We start from the raw sequence: 12703 nt of genomic DNA on the forward strand, positions 1-12703 counted from the left end.
TCTCTTATTTTCTGTCACGTGACATTGACATTTCACAATTTCTCTCACTTAGTCTTTCCACAGTTATTTCAGCAGTGAGCACAGTCGTCTGCTATCTGTATGGCGACAGGTGGTGGGCTTCCGTAGACAGGTCTGTGAGCTGAAGAGCGCCACAGAGAGGTCCGAACAACTAACTCACAACACACTGCATAAATGCACTACATTATATAGTTGCATGCGTGTGTCTTTGAATTCTTTCATATTTCCCCTTTTCCCCTGCCAGGGACCTGTCAGACATGCGTAACGAGCTGGCCCGGGCCTCCCACTCTGTCCAGTCGTCCTGCTCCGGCCTGTCCTCCACGCTGCGCAGCCGGGAGGGAGGGGCGGCTCTGGCTCTGGAGCGGGAGGTGGCGCTGCGGGGGCAGCTGGAGCTGCAGCTCAGAGAACGGGTGGCTGAAATGATGAGCCTGCAGACCAGGACTGACGCTGAAAGGGCTGAGCTCAACGCCAGGTCAGAGAGAGAGAACTAAACACCAGGTCAGGGAGAGAGAACTGAACACCAGGTCAGGGAGAGAACTGAACACCAGGTCAGGGAGAGAACTGAACACCAGGTCAGGGAGAGAGAACTGAACACCAGGTCAGGGAGAGAGAACTGAACACCAGGTCAGGGAGGGAGAACTGAACACCAGGTCAGGGAGAGAGAACTGAACACCAGGTCAGGGAGAGAGAACTGAACACCAGGTCAGGGAGGGAGAACTGAACACCAGGTCAGGGAGGGAGAACTGAACACCAGGTCAGGGAGGGAGAACTGAACACCAGGTCAGGGAGGGAGAACTGAACACCAGGTCAGGGAGGGAGAACTGAACACCAGGTCAGGGAGGGAGAACTGAACACCAGGTCAGGGAGAGAGAACTGAACACCAGGTCAGGGAGGGAGAACTGAACACCAGGTCAGGGAGAGGGAACTGAACACCAGGTCAGGGAGAGAACTGAACACCAGGTCAGGGAGCGAGAACTGAACACCAGGTCAGGGAGCGAGAACTGAACACCAGGTCAGGGAGAGAGAACTGAACACCAGGTCAGGGAGAGAGAACTGAACACCAGGTCAGGGAGCGAGAACTGAACACCAGGTCAGGGAGCGAGAACTGAACACCAGGTCAGGGAGAGAGAACTGAACACCAGGTCAGGGAGGGAGAACTGAACACCAGGTCAGGGAGGGAGAACTGAACACCAGGTCAGGGAGGGAGAACTGAACACCAGGTCAGGGAGGGAGAACTGAACACCAGGTCAGGGAGAGAGAACTGAACACCAGGTCAGGGAGAGAGAACTGAACACCAGGTCAGGGAGAGAGAACTGAACACCAGGTCAGGGAGGGAGAACTGAACACCAGGTCAGGGAGAGGGAACTGAACACCAGGTCAGGGAGAGAACTGAACACCAGGTCAGGGAGCGAGAACTGAACACCAGGTCAGGGAGCGAGAACTGAACACCAGGTCAGGGAGAGAGAACTGAACACCAGGTCAGGGAGAGAGAACTGAACACCAGGTCAGGGAGCGAGAACTGAACACCAGGTCAGGGAGCGAGAACTGAACACCAGGTCAGGGAGAGAGAACTGAACACCAGGTCAGGGAGAGAGAACTGAACACCAGGTCAGGGAGAGAGAACTGAACACCAGGTCAGGGAGAGAACTGAACACCAGGGGCCTCATTTATAAACGTTGCGTAGGTACAAAAGAAGGTCTACGCCACTTTCGAAGCAAATTTGGGGATTTATAAAAACAAACTTGACGGGAGAATGTGCGGTCCTCCACGGACACTTACGTACGTATGACCCATACGTACGCAGATAAACTGGAGAAATTAGAAACTACGACTCTGATGGCAGAAGGATGAAACTCGAGAAACGCTTTGAAATTGATACCATTGTGTAAAATAAATCAAAATAGTACCTCTCACGTATTATATATGAAGAGTTCCCTGGAGTGCACATAAAAAACACACAAAAAACATGATTTAGGATAATAAATACAAACGGAGATGTCTGTTTTTGCAAAAGAACCCCTCAAATATGTTGTACAGTTTAATCGGGAATCATATTTAATTGGATCTGTAATCATTAAACAATACTTGCATGTTATGAAATGTATTCTCATAATAAGGTGAACAGTAGGCCAAATTACGTTTAAACTGATGCTGTTTTTGATGCTTCAGTCGGGCAGATACAAGTATACAGTTTCATATATTATTATCACATGTTTGTTGTGCAAAACTGTCAATGTGATAATGGCCCTGTCACTGTCAGTTACAATCAGGGTAATTACCACACCTGAAGGTGTTACGCAATTGGGTAGCTTTGACAATCAAATGGGTGGATATAAAAAGGCATGCAATTACAATGCATAATGACGCACAATGGCTGCTTTGGCACTGTTGGAAGATTTGGCCGTTGCCTGTCCCACTTCAACTCCCTGGCAACCTCGTTAATAGCATCGATGGTGTCTCTTTGCGTTTGCAGGACTGCATCTGTGAGGACACGGCCGCTGGAGGGTTGTGACGCACGAGGTGCAGTGGAGTTGCCGGAGCTGGGCGCACTCAGCTCCTGTTCAGCTGCAGCACCACCGCCCCGGTAGAACACGCAGCGACTAAAAACAATAGAAAATGTCACAATTGTTTGTGTAAATACATTTTTAAACACAACTTGAATGCATTTGGTTTACTCTTTTCAAACGAGGGAATACTAACTACATACCTGGATCATCCGGGGCGTCTTGCATGTCCGTGTCCCCCTCCACCTCCGTCACTATTCCACTCAGGAGGGATTCACCTATAATACCGGCAAGTCGCTCATCAAGGGGATTGAGCTCCGGTGTCCCCTTTCCCCCGCCCGTGGCACAAACACTTTGTCTGTATACGGCTATGCGCCTTTTGGCCACCACTTTTGACGGACCACTTCTTTTTTATTTCTGAGAGGGTCCGACGTTCTGAGCCAGCAGCATTCACAGCGTCCGCCACATGCTGCCACTCTAACGCCTTTTTAGCATTTGTAATGCCCACTCTGTGTCCACCAAACAGTATATTTTTTCTTGCTTCAACTTCCCCTGCAAGAACTTCTTTTTTCAGCCTTTCTGTCAGGATTTGCCGTCATTGTCGGCAAATCCCGATGAAAATTAATTAGGGGCGTGAAAATTAATTAGGGGCGTTTCGCTGACTATTTATAGGCAACTATGGGCGTTAAAAAGGTGGGACAAGACGCTCGCTCACGTGCACCAAATTTCGAGTTGATTATGATTCATAAAGGGAAACCGGCATGGGACATGTGTGCGCACTGTGTTATAAATCAGAATATTTTTGTGTGTAAGCACTTTCTGCGTTTCGTCCGTACGCCATCTTTTGACGTGAATCCTCCGCACAGTTTTATAAATGAGGCCCCTGGTCAGAGAGAGAACTGAACACTGCTCAGTCACTGTCTACGTCCCAAATGGCACCCTACATAGTACAATAGTTTTGAGCAGAGCCCTATGGGATTCAGACACTGTCTGTCTCTGTCTGTGTCTTTGTGTTTAGTAAGTGGCAGCCTGATCTGCCTGGTGGTGGTAGACTAATCAGGAGTGTAACGTGCATCGTAGAGATTCCATGGTATGCTAAGTGATCTGTGTGTTTATGGTCAGGCTGTCAGATGCAGTGCGAGAGGTGGAGAGGCTGAAGGGCCAGAGTGAAGAGAAAGACAGAGATGTGGCCTCACTGACCAGGAGACTGGAGGTGAGAGACTGGCCTGTGTGAACCCAGCAGAGATACTTCCTGTAGCCATTAGCCCTCCTTAGCCTTCATACCTCTCCCTTCTCACTATGGTTCTATCCTCCTGCAGGAGCAGAGTGGTAACGATGAGACAGACATGCAGGTGATGAGGGCTCATACTGAAACACTACTGGACACACTGAGAGACATTGCCCAGGTACACACACACACACACACACACAAACACAAACACAAACACAAAAACAAACAAACAAACAAACGGAAACTTTGACCAAAACCCTTTATTGAATCCTCTTCCCAGACTGTCCTATCCGATGGGGACTCGTCATCAGAAGCAGACCAGGAGAACACTGGGGCTCCTCTATTGGCTCTTCTCCGTGGCTCCTCCCCTCACCGCTCATCATCACCATGGGGATCCACCTCTCCCAGGCGTTACTCCTCGTTGGCCACCGTCCCAGAGGCCAGCCTGTCAGCTCTGCGGTCTGCTGTCAACAGCAGACATCTCCAGCTGCAGGTACCCCCTCCACACTGTCCCTCTGCTGCAGCTGGACACATTAACACATCTACTACTATCTATATGGGTTTACTATATTTATTATCTGGGGTTGGAAATTGAGGTTGCTTTATTCCAATGTTACATTGTCAAACGTTCCTATACAAACTTTTTTTCTATAAAAGTTATCTTGAGATTCTTCGTTCCTCTGTATCACTTTCAGTGTTCAGTGTCCCACTCTCTCATCTGCCTCTGTCTCTCTGGTCCACAGGAGGTTCGAGGGCGTCTGTCCTCTGCCCAGTCATCAGTACAATTGCTGCGCAGGCAGCTAGCAGAGGCGGAATCAGCCAAGCGGGAGGCGGAACAGCGCAGTCAGACCCTGCATGGAGAGAGGGATGGAGTTCAGAGAGAGAAGGACACCACACAGAGAGAGAGAGACCGTCTGAAACAAGACAGGGACACACTGGCTAGGTAAAACCAGGAGGGCTCAGGCAGACTTCTAACACAACTTGGGTGATGGAAAACCCTTTATGACCAGGAAGTGTCTACCCTCAGTGCCCTAGTTAAAGAACTCTTACTCTATGTATATTAATGGTTACATTTCAGTAGATATTTCTAATGTATCCATTGTCCTGTTATGTTCTGTGTCTTTGTCTCTATCCTGTCAGTGAGAAGGTGGCTGTGGAGAAGGCAGCCCAGGCAGCTCTGATCAAGGCCCAGATTCTGCAGATGGACTGTGAGAAGCTGCAGCAGGCCGTGACGTCGGCCCAGAGAGAGAGGGATCACGAGAGAGAGGAGAAGTTGGACGCGCTGCAGGAGAGAGACCGGGCCAAGGCAGAGACCGACAGAGTGTGAGTGAGAATGTGTGAAAATAAAGGTGGAAGGGAGAGAGTGATGGGGGGAAAAATAAGTAAATGATGAAAGTATGAGAAAGGAGGAGATGAGGAAGTAAATTATGAGAATTAGAAGGAGGAAATTGCAAGTATACTGTATATAACTGTATTCCTATCCTTGTCCTCTGTCCCTGGTACCTGTCCCCACAGTCAGAAGCAGTGGGAGCAGAGTGAGAGCCGGGCATCTGTCCAGAGAGGGGAGCTGTCTACAGTGAGAGAGACTCACCACCAGGCAGAGGTGGAGAGGCAGCTGCTGGAAGGAGAGAAGACCCAGCTCACTGAGGCTTTGGCCCGTGTATGACACACACACACACACACACAGATACGGATACGGATGTCACTATAACTATCTGGCTCCTCTTGTGTTTGCTTGTCATATTTTTGGTCCCTTTAACTTCCTCTCTGTTCTATGTTGAAAGGTTACCTATCCTCTGTGTTACATATCCTTGTATGTTTTGTCCCTGGTCCCCCAGGCTGAGAGCAGTAATGCAGAGCTCTCTCTGCTGGTCAACAAGCTTCACTCTGAGGAGGCTGCCCTCCGAGACTCTCTGGCCAAGATGGGCAGCATGAATGAGGGCCTGGCCCAGGACAAGTGTGACCTCAACTCCATCATCAGCCAGGTGGGACCAACACCTTGATCAACATTTGACTGACACTTGTGGTGGATGTCATATAGAACTGATGCAAGAGTAACCATGTCATCTTCATCAAAGCATTGCCCTTGCTAATATGTTTTCTGTAAGCCATGATATCATGGTATGCGTATTGCCTATCAAGATCGCTTGTAGTTTTAAATGTAAGCCTTGCACACCCGTCCTGTCTCTCACATGTGTCCATGTTTCTCTCTCTTCAGCTTGAAGAGGAGAAGGCCTACCTGCAGGCCCAGAAACATGAAGCGGAGCAGGAGAAGATGACCATCAGAGATGAGCTCGTCCGATTGGAGCAAGACAGGCTAGAGTTGGACTCCGCCCGCCTCGCCCTCCACCAGTCCTTGCAGGAGTCTGAGCTGAGCAGGGTGGGGATGGAGGCGGAGCTTCAGAGCCTCAGGGCCGATAGAGTGAAGCTGCAGGACAAAGTCACTCAGGTAAATGATGAGTGTCCTCTCCACTGAATGGGAATGTGGCAAGAAAGAGCTTCTGTCACTCTGGACTAATCAGTAATTAACAGTGCATGAAAATCACTGGGTTCTGAAACCTCATTGTTCCAGTGAATATGTCTGTAAATGTGTACAGTTTTACTGCATGTACCTGTGTATCTCTGCTGACAGCTGTGTGGCGAGGTGAGCTCTCTGGGGGCAGAGTTGGGCATGGCCCGCGGTGAGGAACAGAGACAGGGCGTGGCTCTGGAGGAAGTAGGGCGGGGCCGGGCGGAGCTGGTCAGGGAGAGGGCGGGGCTAGTGGTCCAGCTGACTGCATCGGAGAGAGAGAACGCCACACTAACAGAGGAGTTGGCCGCATTCAGGTGAGAGATCTGTGTGTCTGACCGACGGTGTGTGTATTTCTGTGTGTGTGTGTTAACGAATTGGTCCCTAATATTAGTGTCCATGCCCCTGCAGGTCAGAGCGGGAGGCCTTGGAGACCAGCCTGTTTGAGGTGCAGCAGCAGCTGGTTCAGCTAGAGTTTCGCAGAGAGCAGCTAGAAGCAGAGAACCAGAGCCTGCGGCTACTCAGGGAGACCACCACCGGTGAGAGATGGAGAGAGACAGAGGAGGATGATAAATAAAAGACCATTTAGAGAGAAATTAAATAAATGGGTGAGAAGAGGAGAATAGGTAGGAGAGAGAGAAAGTCTGTGAGAGGAAGAGAGGAGGATGGATATGTTGGAATGGAAGAAAATGATTAAGGAACATTGAGGGAGAGAGCCATAGATCAGGAATTAGAAACCTGTTTAACCCCTTACACTCGTGGAAATTGGGCTATATGGATATGGCCAAATTGAAATGGTTCTAACAGAACTATGAAAAGCATATGCATGACCAGGGTAGCAATTGAAAGAAAACACTTTGGAGATTATGGGGAAAGGACACAACAGTTCACCTGACACAAGACTGAATCCAAACATTACACTGTTGATTTTATGTGCATTTTACATTTACTGGACTTTTCACAGCATTTGTAAATAACGAAATCTGAAAATACATTCAGTAACATAATAAGAATATTCATTGACATTTTGGAATAGGAGCAAAATAAGAAAAAACGCAATCCCAAAATGTTCCATTATACTGTAAATCCCAATCTGGGTCAGGTGGGCATGATTTGAAAGCTTATTCTATTGCCAACATGGCTAGCTAAGTTATAAAATACGATCTTACAGTGTTAGGCTTTCCAAGGCCACTTCAGACAAATAGATTGTAATTTCACATAGAATGGAGTCATGAGTGCATTCAAGTGCGTGTTCTGTGGCAAATTTTCGACACAATACGACAAACAGGCTCATTGTGTTCAGGACAACCTGGGGTATAGCACATGCCATAGTGATCATAAATGTTGATACTGTAAATGACATGAGTTTTCTAATACGGAAATGTGAAGTAAACGTTTGGACTCACGGGTGTGTGGTTTGCTTGTATGACATCAAAGCGGTATTTATTATAATTCTCAACGTCTCATCTTTCAAAACACTCCTCGACTCCTCTCGATTTACAGCATTTCCCTCACTCGGACAACAACAAATGTGCAAAAGTAGCTGATTAGTCGGAGGGATGGGCCTCTTCAAGTCGTGCACGGTGCTCAAGTTTATAAAGGCTGTCAGCCAAAACCCAGCTCTGTGAAGTGGAGAACCGGGGCTCTGGTGTCATGTATAGCATGTTACTCTACAGCCACTGTGATCCAAATTAGGCGTTTACAATGACAAAATCTGCCATTTTCAACCCATATAAGAATGGGGCTGTGAGTGGAGAGGGTTACAACCCTTAGTTAAAAACTGTTGCTGCGTTTGATGGTGTATCTGTTGTATGACTGAGTCTGTATGAACACAGGTGTGAAACTGGTCATCATGTCTGATATTGTCCTGTATAGCGGAGCTGAGGCGTGTGCGTGCGGATGGAGAGAATGTGCTGGCGCAGAGTGAGAGGGAGAGAGAGGCTTTGAGCCAGGCCCTGACTACCACCCAGCAGGAGTCCCAGCAGGCCCTCCACACCGCCATCACTGACCACCAGGAGGAGGCAGAGAGACTGACCGCTGAGAAGGTGAGGAGGGCTCAGGCTGGATTGTGTTTGTCTGTCTAGTCCTGTTTGGAGAAGTGTTTGTGATAGCAGTAAGAGTACTATTTGGATGGTTTTACTGTAAAGAAATTTGTTCTTGCTTTGCCCAAGGTGTCTCACTGTAGGTCTTGATTCTACTCAGTTGTTCATGTTCTTTATTTGGGCTGGTTTAACCCATACAATGAACATGAACAACTGAGTGTGTTTGTTCTCCAGGAGGCCCTGCGTCGCAGTCTGGAGTTTGAACAGGAGGGGGCACTGCGACAGGTCAGACAGGAGGCAGAGGAGCAGCTCCTCAGAGCCGAGAGAGACCGGGAGGACCTGAAAGATGAAGTGAGGAGTCTGCAGCACGACAGAGATCAGAGTCTGCTACAGGCAGAGACAGAGAAACAACAGGTCAGGCACATCTGAGAGACCATACAAACACAATGCGGGCTCTATTTTCAGCTGGCGCTAAGGTCTGAGGGTGTCATGTAAAAGCTGTCATGTAAAAGCTGTCATGTAAAACCTGTGCACTGGCATTTTCCAGCCCTAACGCCAGGTTTGGCAATTAACCTTTCTTATATCAGCTCGCTTTCACTGAGGTGGGAGGGATGGCAATATTTGAGGGGTGTCCTTAAAAACAAGCGCAAAAGTGACCATTTTATGCAGCGCTAATGGGAAGTTGTAAGACTCACAAAAAGCAGGTCTTAACGGTAACGCAGTTAAAAATGGCATGCATTTTGAGAGCGGAAGCGCAGCCTTTCCAGCCACGACGCACATTGCCCATGGAAGAGAGACGTGCATTTTGTGCCGGTGAATCTTGTATTTATACTGAACAAAAATATTAACGCAACATGTAAAGTGTTGGTCCATTTTTCATGATCTGAAATAAAAAAATCCCAGAAATGTTCCATACACACACAAAGCGTATTTCTCCCAAATGTTGTAGCTAGATTTATTTACATCCCTGTTAGTGAGCATTTTTCCTTTGCCAAGATAATCCATCCACCTAACAGGTGTGACATATAAAGAAGCTGATTAAACAGCATAATCATTACACAGGACATACCTTGTGCTGGGAACAATAAAATGCCACTCTAAAATGTGCAGTTTTGTCACACAACACAATGCCACAGATGTCTCAAGTTTTGAGGGAGTGTGCAATTGGCATGCTGACTGCAGGAATGTCCACCAGAGCTGTTGCCAGATAACATAATTTTTATTTCTTTACCATAAGCTGCCTCCAACATCGTTTTAGAGAATTTGGCAGTGCGTCCATCTGGCCTCACAGCCACAGACCTCGTGTAACCACGCCAGCCCAGGACCTCCACATCCAGCTTCTTAACCTGTGGGATCATCTGAGACCAGCCACCTGGAAAGCTGATGAAAATTTCTGCACAAACTGTCAGAAACCGTCTCAAAAAGCTCATCTGCCTCACCAGGGTCTTGACCCGACTGCAGTTAGGCGTCGTAACCGAGTTCAGTGGGCAAATGTTCACCTTCGATGGCCACTGGCATGCTGGGGAAGTGTGCTCTTCACAGATGAATCCTGGTTTAAACTGTACCGGGCAGATGGCAGACAGCGTGTATTGCATCGTGTGGGCGTGTTGCTGATGTCAACGTTGAGAACAGAGTGCCCCATGCTGGCGGTGGGGTTATGGTATCGGGCGGCATAAGCTATGGACAACAAACACAATTGCATTTTATCGATGGCACTTTGAATCCACAGAGATACTGTGAGAAGATCCTGAGGCCCATTGTCGTGCCATTCATCCACCGCCATCACCTCATGTTTCAGCATGATAATGCAAGGCACCATGTCGCAAGGATCTGTACACAATTCCTAAAAGCTGAAAATGTCCCAGTTCTTCCATGGCCTGCATACTCACCAGACATGTCACCCATTGAGCATGTTTGGGATGCTCTGGATCGACTTGTACGACAGCGTGTTCCAGTTCCCGCCAATATCCAACAACTTCGCACAGCCATTGAAGAGGAGAGGGACAACATTCCACAGGCCACAATCAACATCCTGATCAACTCTATGCGAAGGAGAGGTGTCGCGCTGCATGAGGAAAATGGTGGTCACACCAGATACTGACTGGATTTCTGATTCACGTCCCTACCTTATTTTAAAGGTATCTGTGACCAACCGATGCATACTGTATCTGTATGTATCTATAAATCGTGAAATTCATAGATTAGGGCTTAATGAATTTATTTTGATTGATTGATTTCCTAATATGAACTGTAAAATCTTATAAATTGTTGCATGTTGTGTTTTTAATATTTTTGTTCAGTGTAGAAACATTAAAAAACGATTGGTTTCCATCCCGTTTAAATTTATTAAAAACCAAGCATTGCCTACCTTTCCCTTAATCAAGGCTGGTTTAGAAGCATCACATAGGTGCATATTGTTATCCTAGCCATGAGCTAAGTATATAAATAAATAAATTAGGTTTTAAATGGTCTACTGAAATGTTCTGAAATATTGAGGTAAAATATGCAAATGAGGCAATAACTTATTAAATATGCACATATGTGCAAATCTATTTTTCTGGACACTGGATTAATTCACCCTAAATATTTTTGTTTTAATTTTGTTAAGACACTCCAGGACAGGACTGACTCAGAGCAGATTGTGGATACATGTTTTTTTTCATATTTCTAGCTGTAAAATACTAAAGCCATGTTTATAAAATGCATTTTTGGCAAATGTATTATCGAGAGATTTATTATTTATTTTTTACAACATATCAACAATTTCCTCTGGGCAAGTCTTGAGAATATAACTAAGTATTACCATACACAATTTGGTGAAAGCAGATGCTACTGAAGCTGAGGAAAAGGAGTTGACATGTGGGAAGAGTCTGACTTTCAGTAAAGGGCAGTTAAAGACGAGTACACTGAATTTAGATGACCAAACACCTTTTTAGATCCAATCACCATCTCTTCAAACTAAGTTACTATATATATATTCCAATTTGTTACATTCTCTATGAAAATGGCTTTTAACTTAAGTGTAATTATAAATAGTGAGTTTTGAAATTATGGATGTATGACCATTTTAAAGTGGTTAAAATTCATGAAACTTTGATGGTAAGCTAAATAAAAGCAAATATACATTTTCATCAAGATTTTGATTGTTTTATGTGTTTAAATACTAATATTAGTGAGCCAAAATACCAACAAATCTCAATGTATAGGTATTTGCAAAAAGGTCATTTCAGCCTGTAGTAACGGCCTTAAATCGTCTATTCGTCAGAGTGCCTTGATTTGAAAATATACAGTACTGCACATCCTTAAACATACACACATATGCCTACCTGCATACTTAATTTTGCTTGTTCAAGTATCCATCCCCATCTTCAAAGAGCGCCTCTCATCCGGTTACCAAAGACGGAAAAGTGCGATGCGTAAAGACATGTTGGTTAGGCTAAGCTCGTTGATGCCAAACAGGGCATTAAGAAAACACTGAATGTTTTTTTTACTGTTGCTATTAGCCTACACGTTACTGTAGCGTATGCTTTGTAATAAACTGTAGTATATAAATACACAATGGACCAGTACGAAAATAATCCGTGCCCCCAGCCTAATTGAAGTTGGGGGCAACGCAAATACCATCAGTAACCTACAGACCTTGAGACAAGCACATGCAGTTTTAAGCCATGGAATGTGTTGATTAAAACCTCTAAAAGTCTAAGCCGTTGGGGAATGCTAAAATATGTAATTGTTTTAAGATGGTCATACCATGGATCATTTAGCTATTTGATTTGGAATTTTAGGACCCTTTTAGGTATCAACAATTATATTTTTAAAAAAAATTATAAAATATTGAATTTGGCCTTTACTACTATAGCCCATAGAAACACATTGAATAACACATTCATAAATGGACAAAAAAGACAGTAAAAACATATATCATAAGGAATAAGGCTTTGACGTGTCTGTCCTGTATCTAGGAGATATAAGAAAGCTCAGGAATATATATATTTTTTGGGACACATATTTAACCCCTTATTTTTGTTGGAACAAACTACCTCCATACATCCATTCATTTGCATGGGCTACCTTTGTGGGGGTTGTAGAGCAAAATGGAGAACACTATTGTGAGAGTCTCATTAGTTTGTATGCCAAATCGTTCCGACGTTTTCATGAGAAGACCGATTTTCGGGATGTCTCATGGTCTGACAAACACCGTTGTAGCTCTATTTAACTAGGCAAGTCAGTTAAGAACAAATTCTTATTTTCAATGACGGCCTAGGAACAGTGGGTTAACTGCCTTGTTCAGAGGCAGAACGACAGATTTTTACCTTGTCGATCTTGCAACCTTTCGGTACTAGTCCAATGCTCTAACCACTAGGCTACCTGCCGCCCCTACCTGCTCTCAAGCCCTTCT

At 45.8% G+C, this 12703-nt stretch overlaps 1 protein-coding gene across 4 annotated transcripts in view; it reads left to right on the top strand.

Moving 5' to 3' along the window:
- The window catches only part of LOC139559267 (rootletin-like), a 43227-nt gene that overhangs the window by 10569 nt on the left and 19955 nt on the right, over nucleotides 1-12703 (top strand). For all 4 annotated transcript variants that reach the window (XM_071375129.1, XM_071375104.1, XM_071375111.1 and 1 more), the window contains exons 8-21: nucleotides 53-159; nucleotides 263-490; nucleotides 3645-3735; nucleotides 3842-3928; nucleotides 4034-4246; nucleotides 4497-4696; nucleotides 4894-5076; nucleotides 5269-5413; nucleotides 5592-5738; nucleotides 5972-6202; nucleotides 6386-6579; nucleotides 6674-6801; nucleotides 8138-8307; nucleotides 8539-8718. In XM_071375129.1, coding sequence (XP_071231230.1) covers nucleotides 53-159; nucleotides 263-490; nucleotides 3645-3735; nucleotides 3842-3928; nucleotides 4034-4246; nucleotides 4497-4696; nucleotides 4894-5076; nucleotides 5269-5413; nucleotides 5592-5738; nucleotides 5972-6202; nucleotides 6386-6579; nucleotides 6674-6801; nucleotides 8138-8307; nucleotides 8539-8718 — 2304 coding nt within the window. The remainder of the gene's footprint in view (nucleotides 1-52; nucleotides 160-262; nucleotides 491-3644; nucleotides 3736-3841; nucleotides 3929-4033; nucleotides 4247-4496; nucleotides 4697-4893; nucleotides 5077-5268; nucleotides 5414-5591; nucleotides 5739-5971; nucleotides 6203-6385; nucleotides 6580-6673; nucleotides 6802-8137; nucleotides 8308-8538; nucleotides 8719-12703) is intronic.

This window comes from Salvelinus alpinus, chromosome 2 (genome assembly GCF_045679555.1).
Source record: "Salvelinus alpinus chromosome 2, SLU_Salpinus.1, whole genome shotgun sequence".
NCBI lineage: Eukaryota > Metazoa > Chordata > Actinopteri > Salmoniformes > Salmonidae > Salvelinus > Salvelinus alpinus.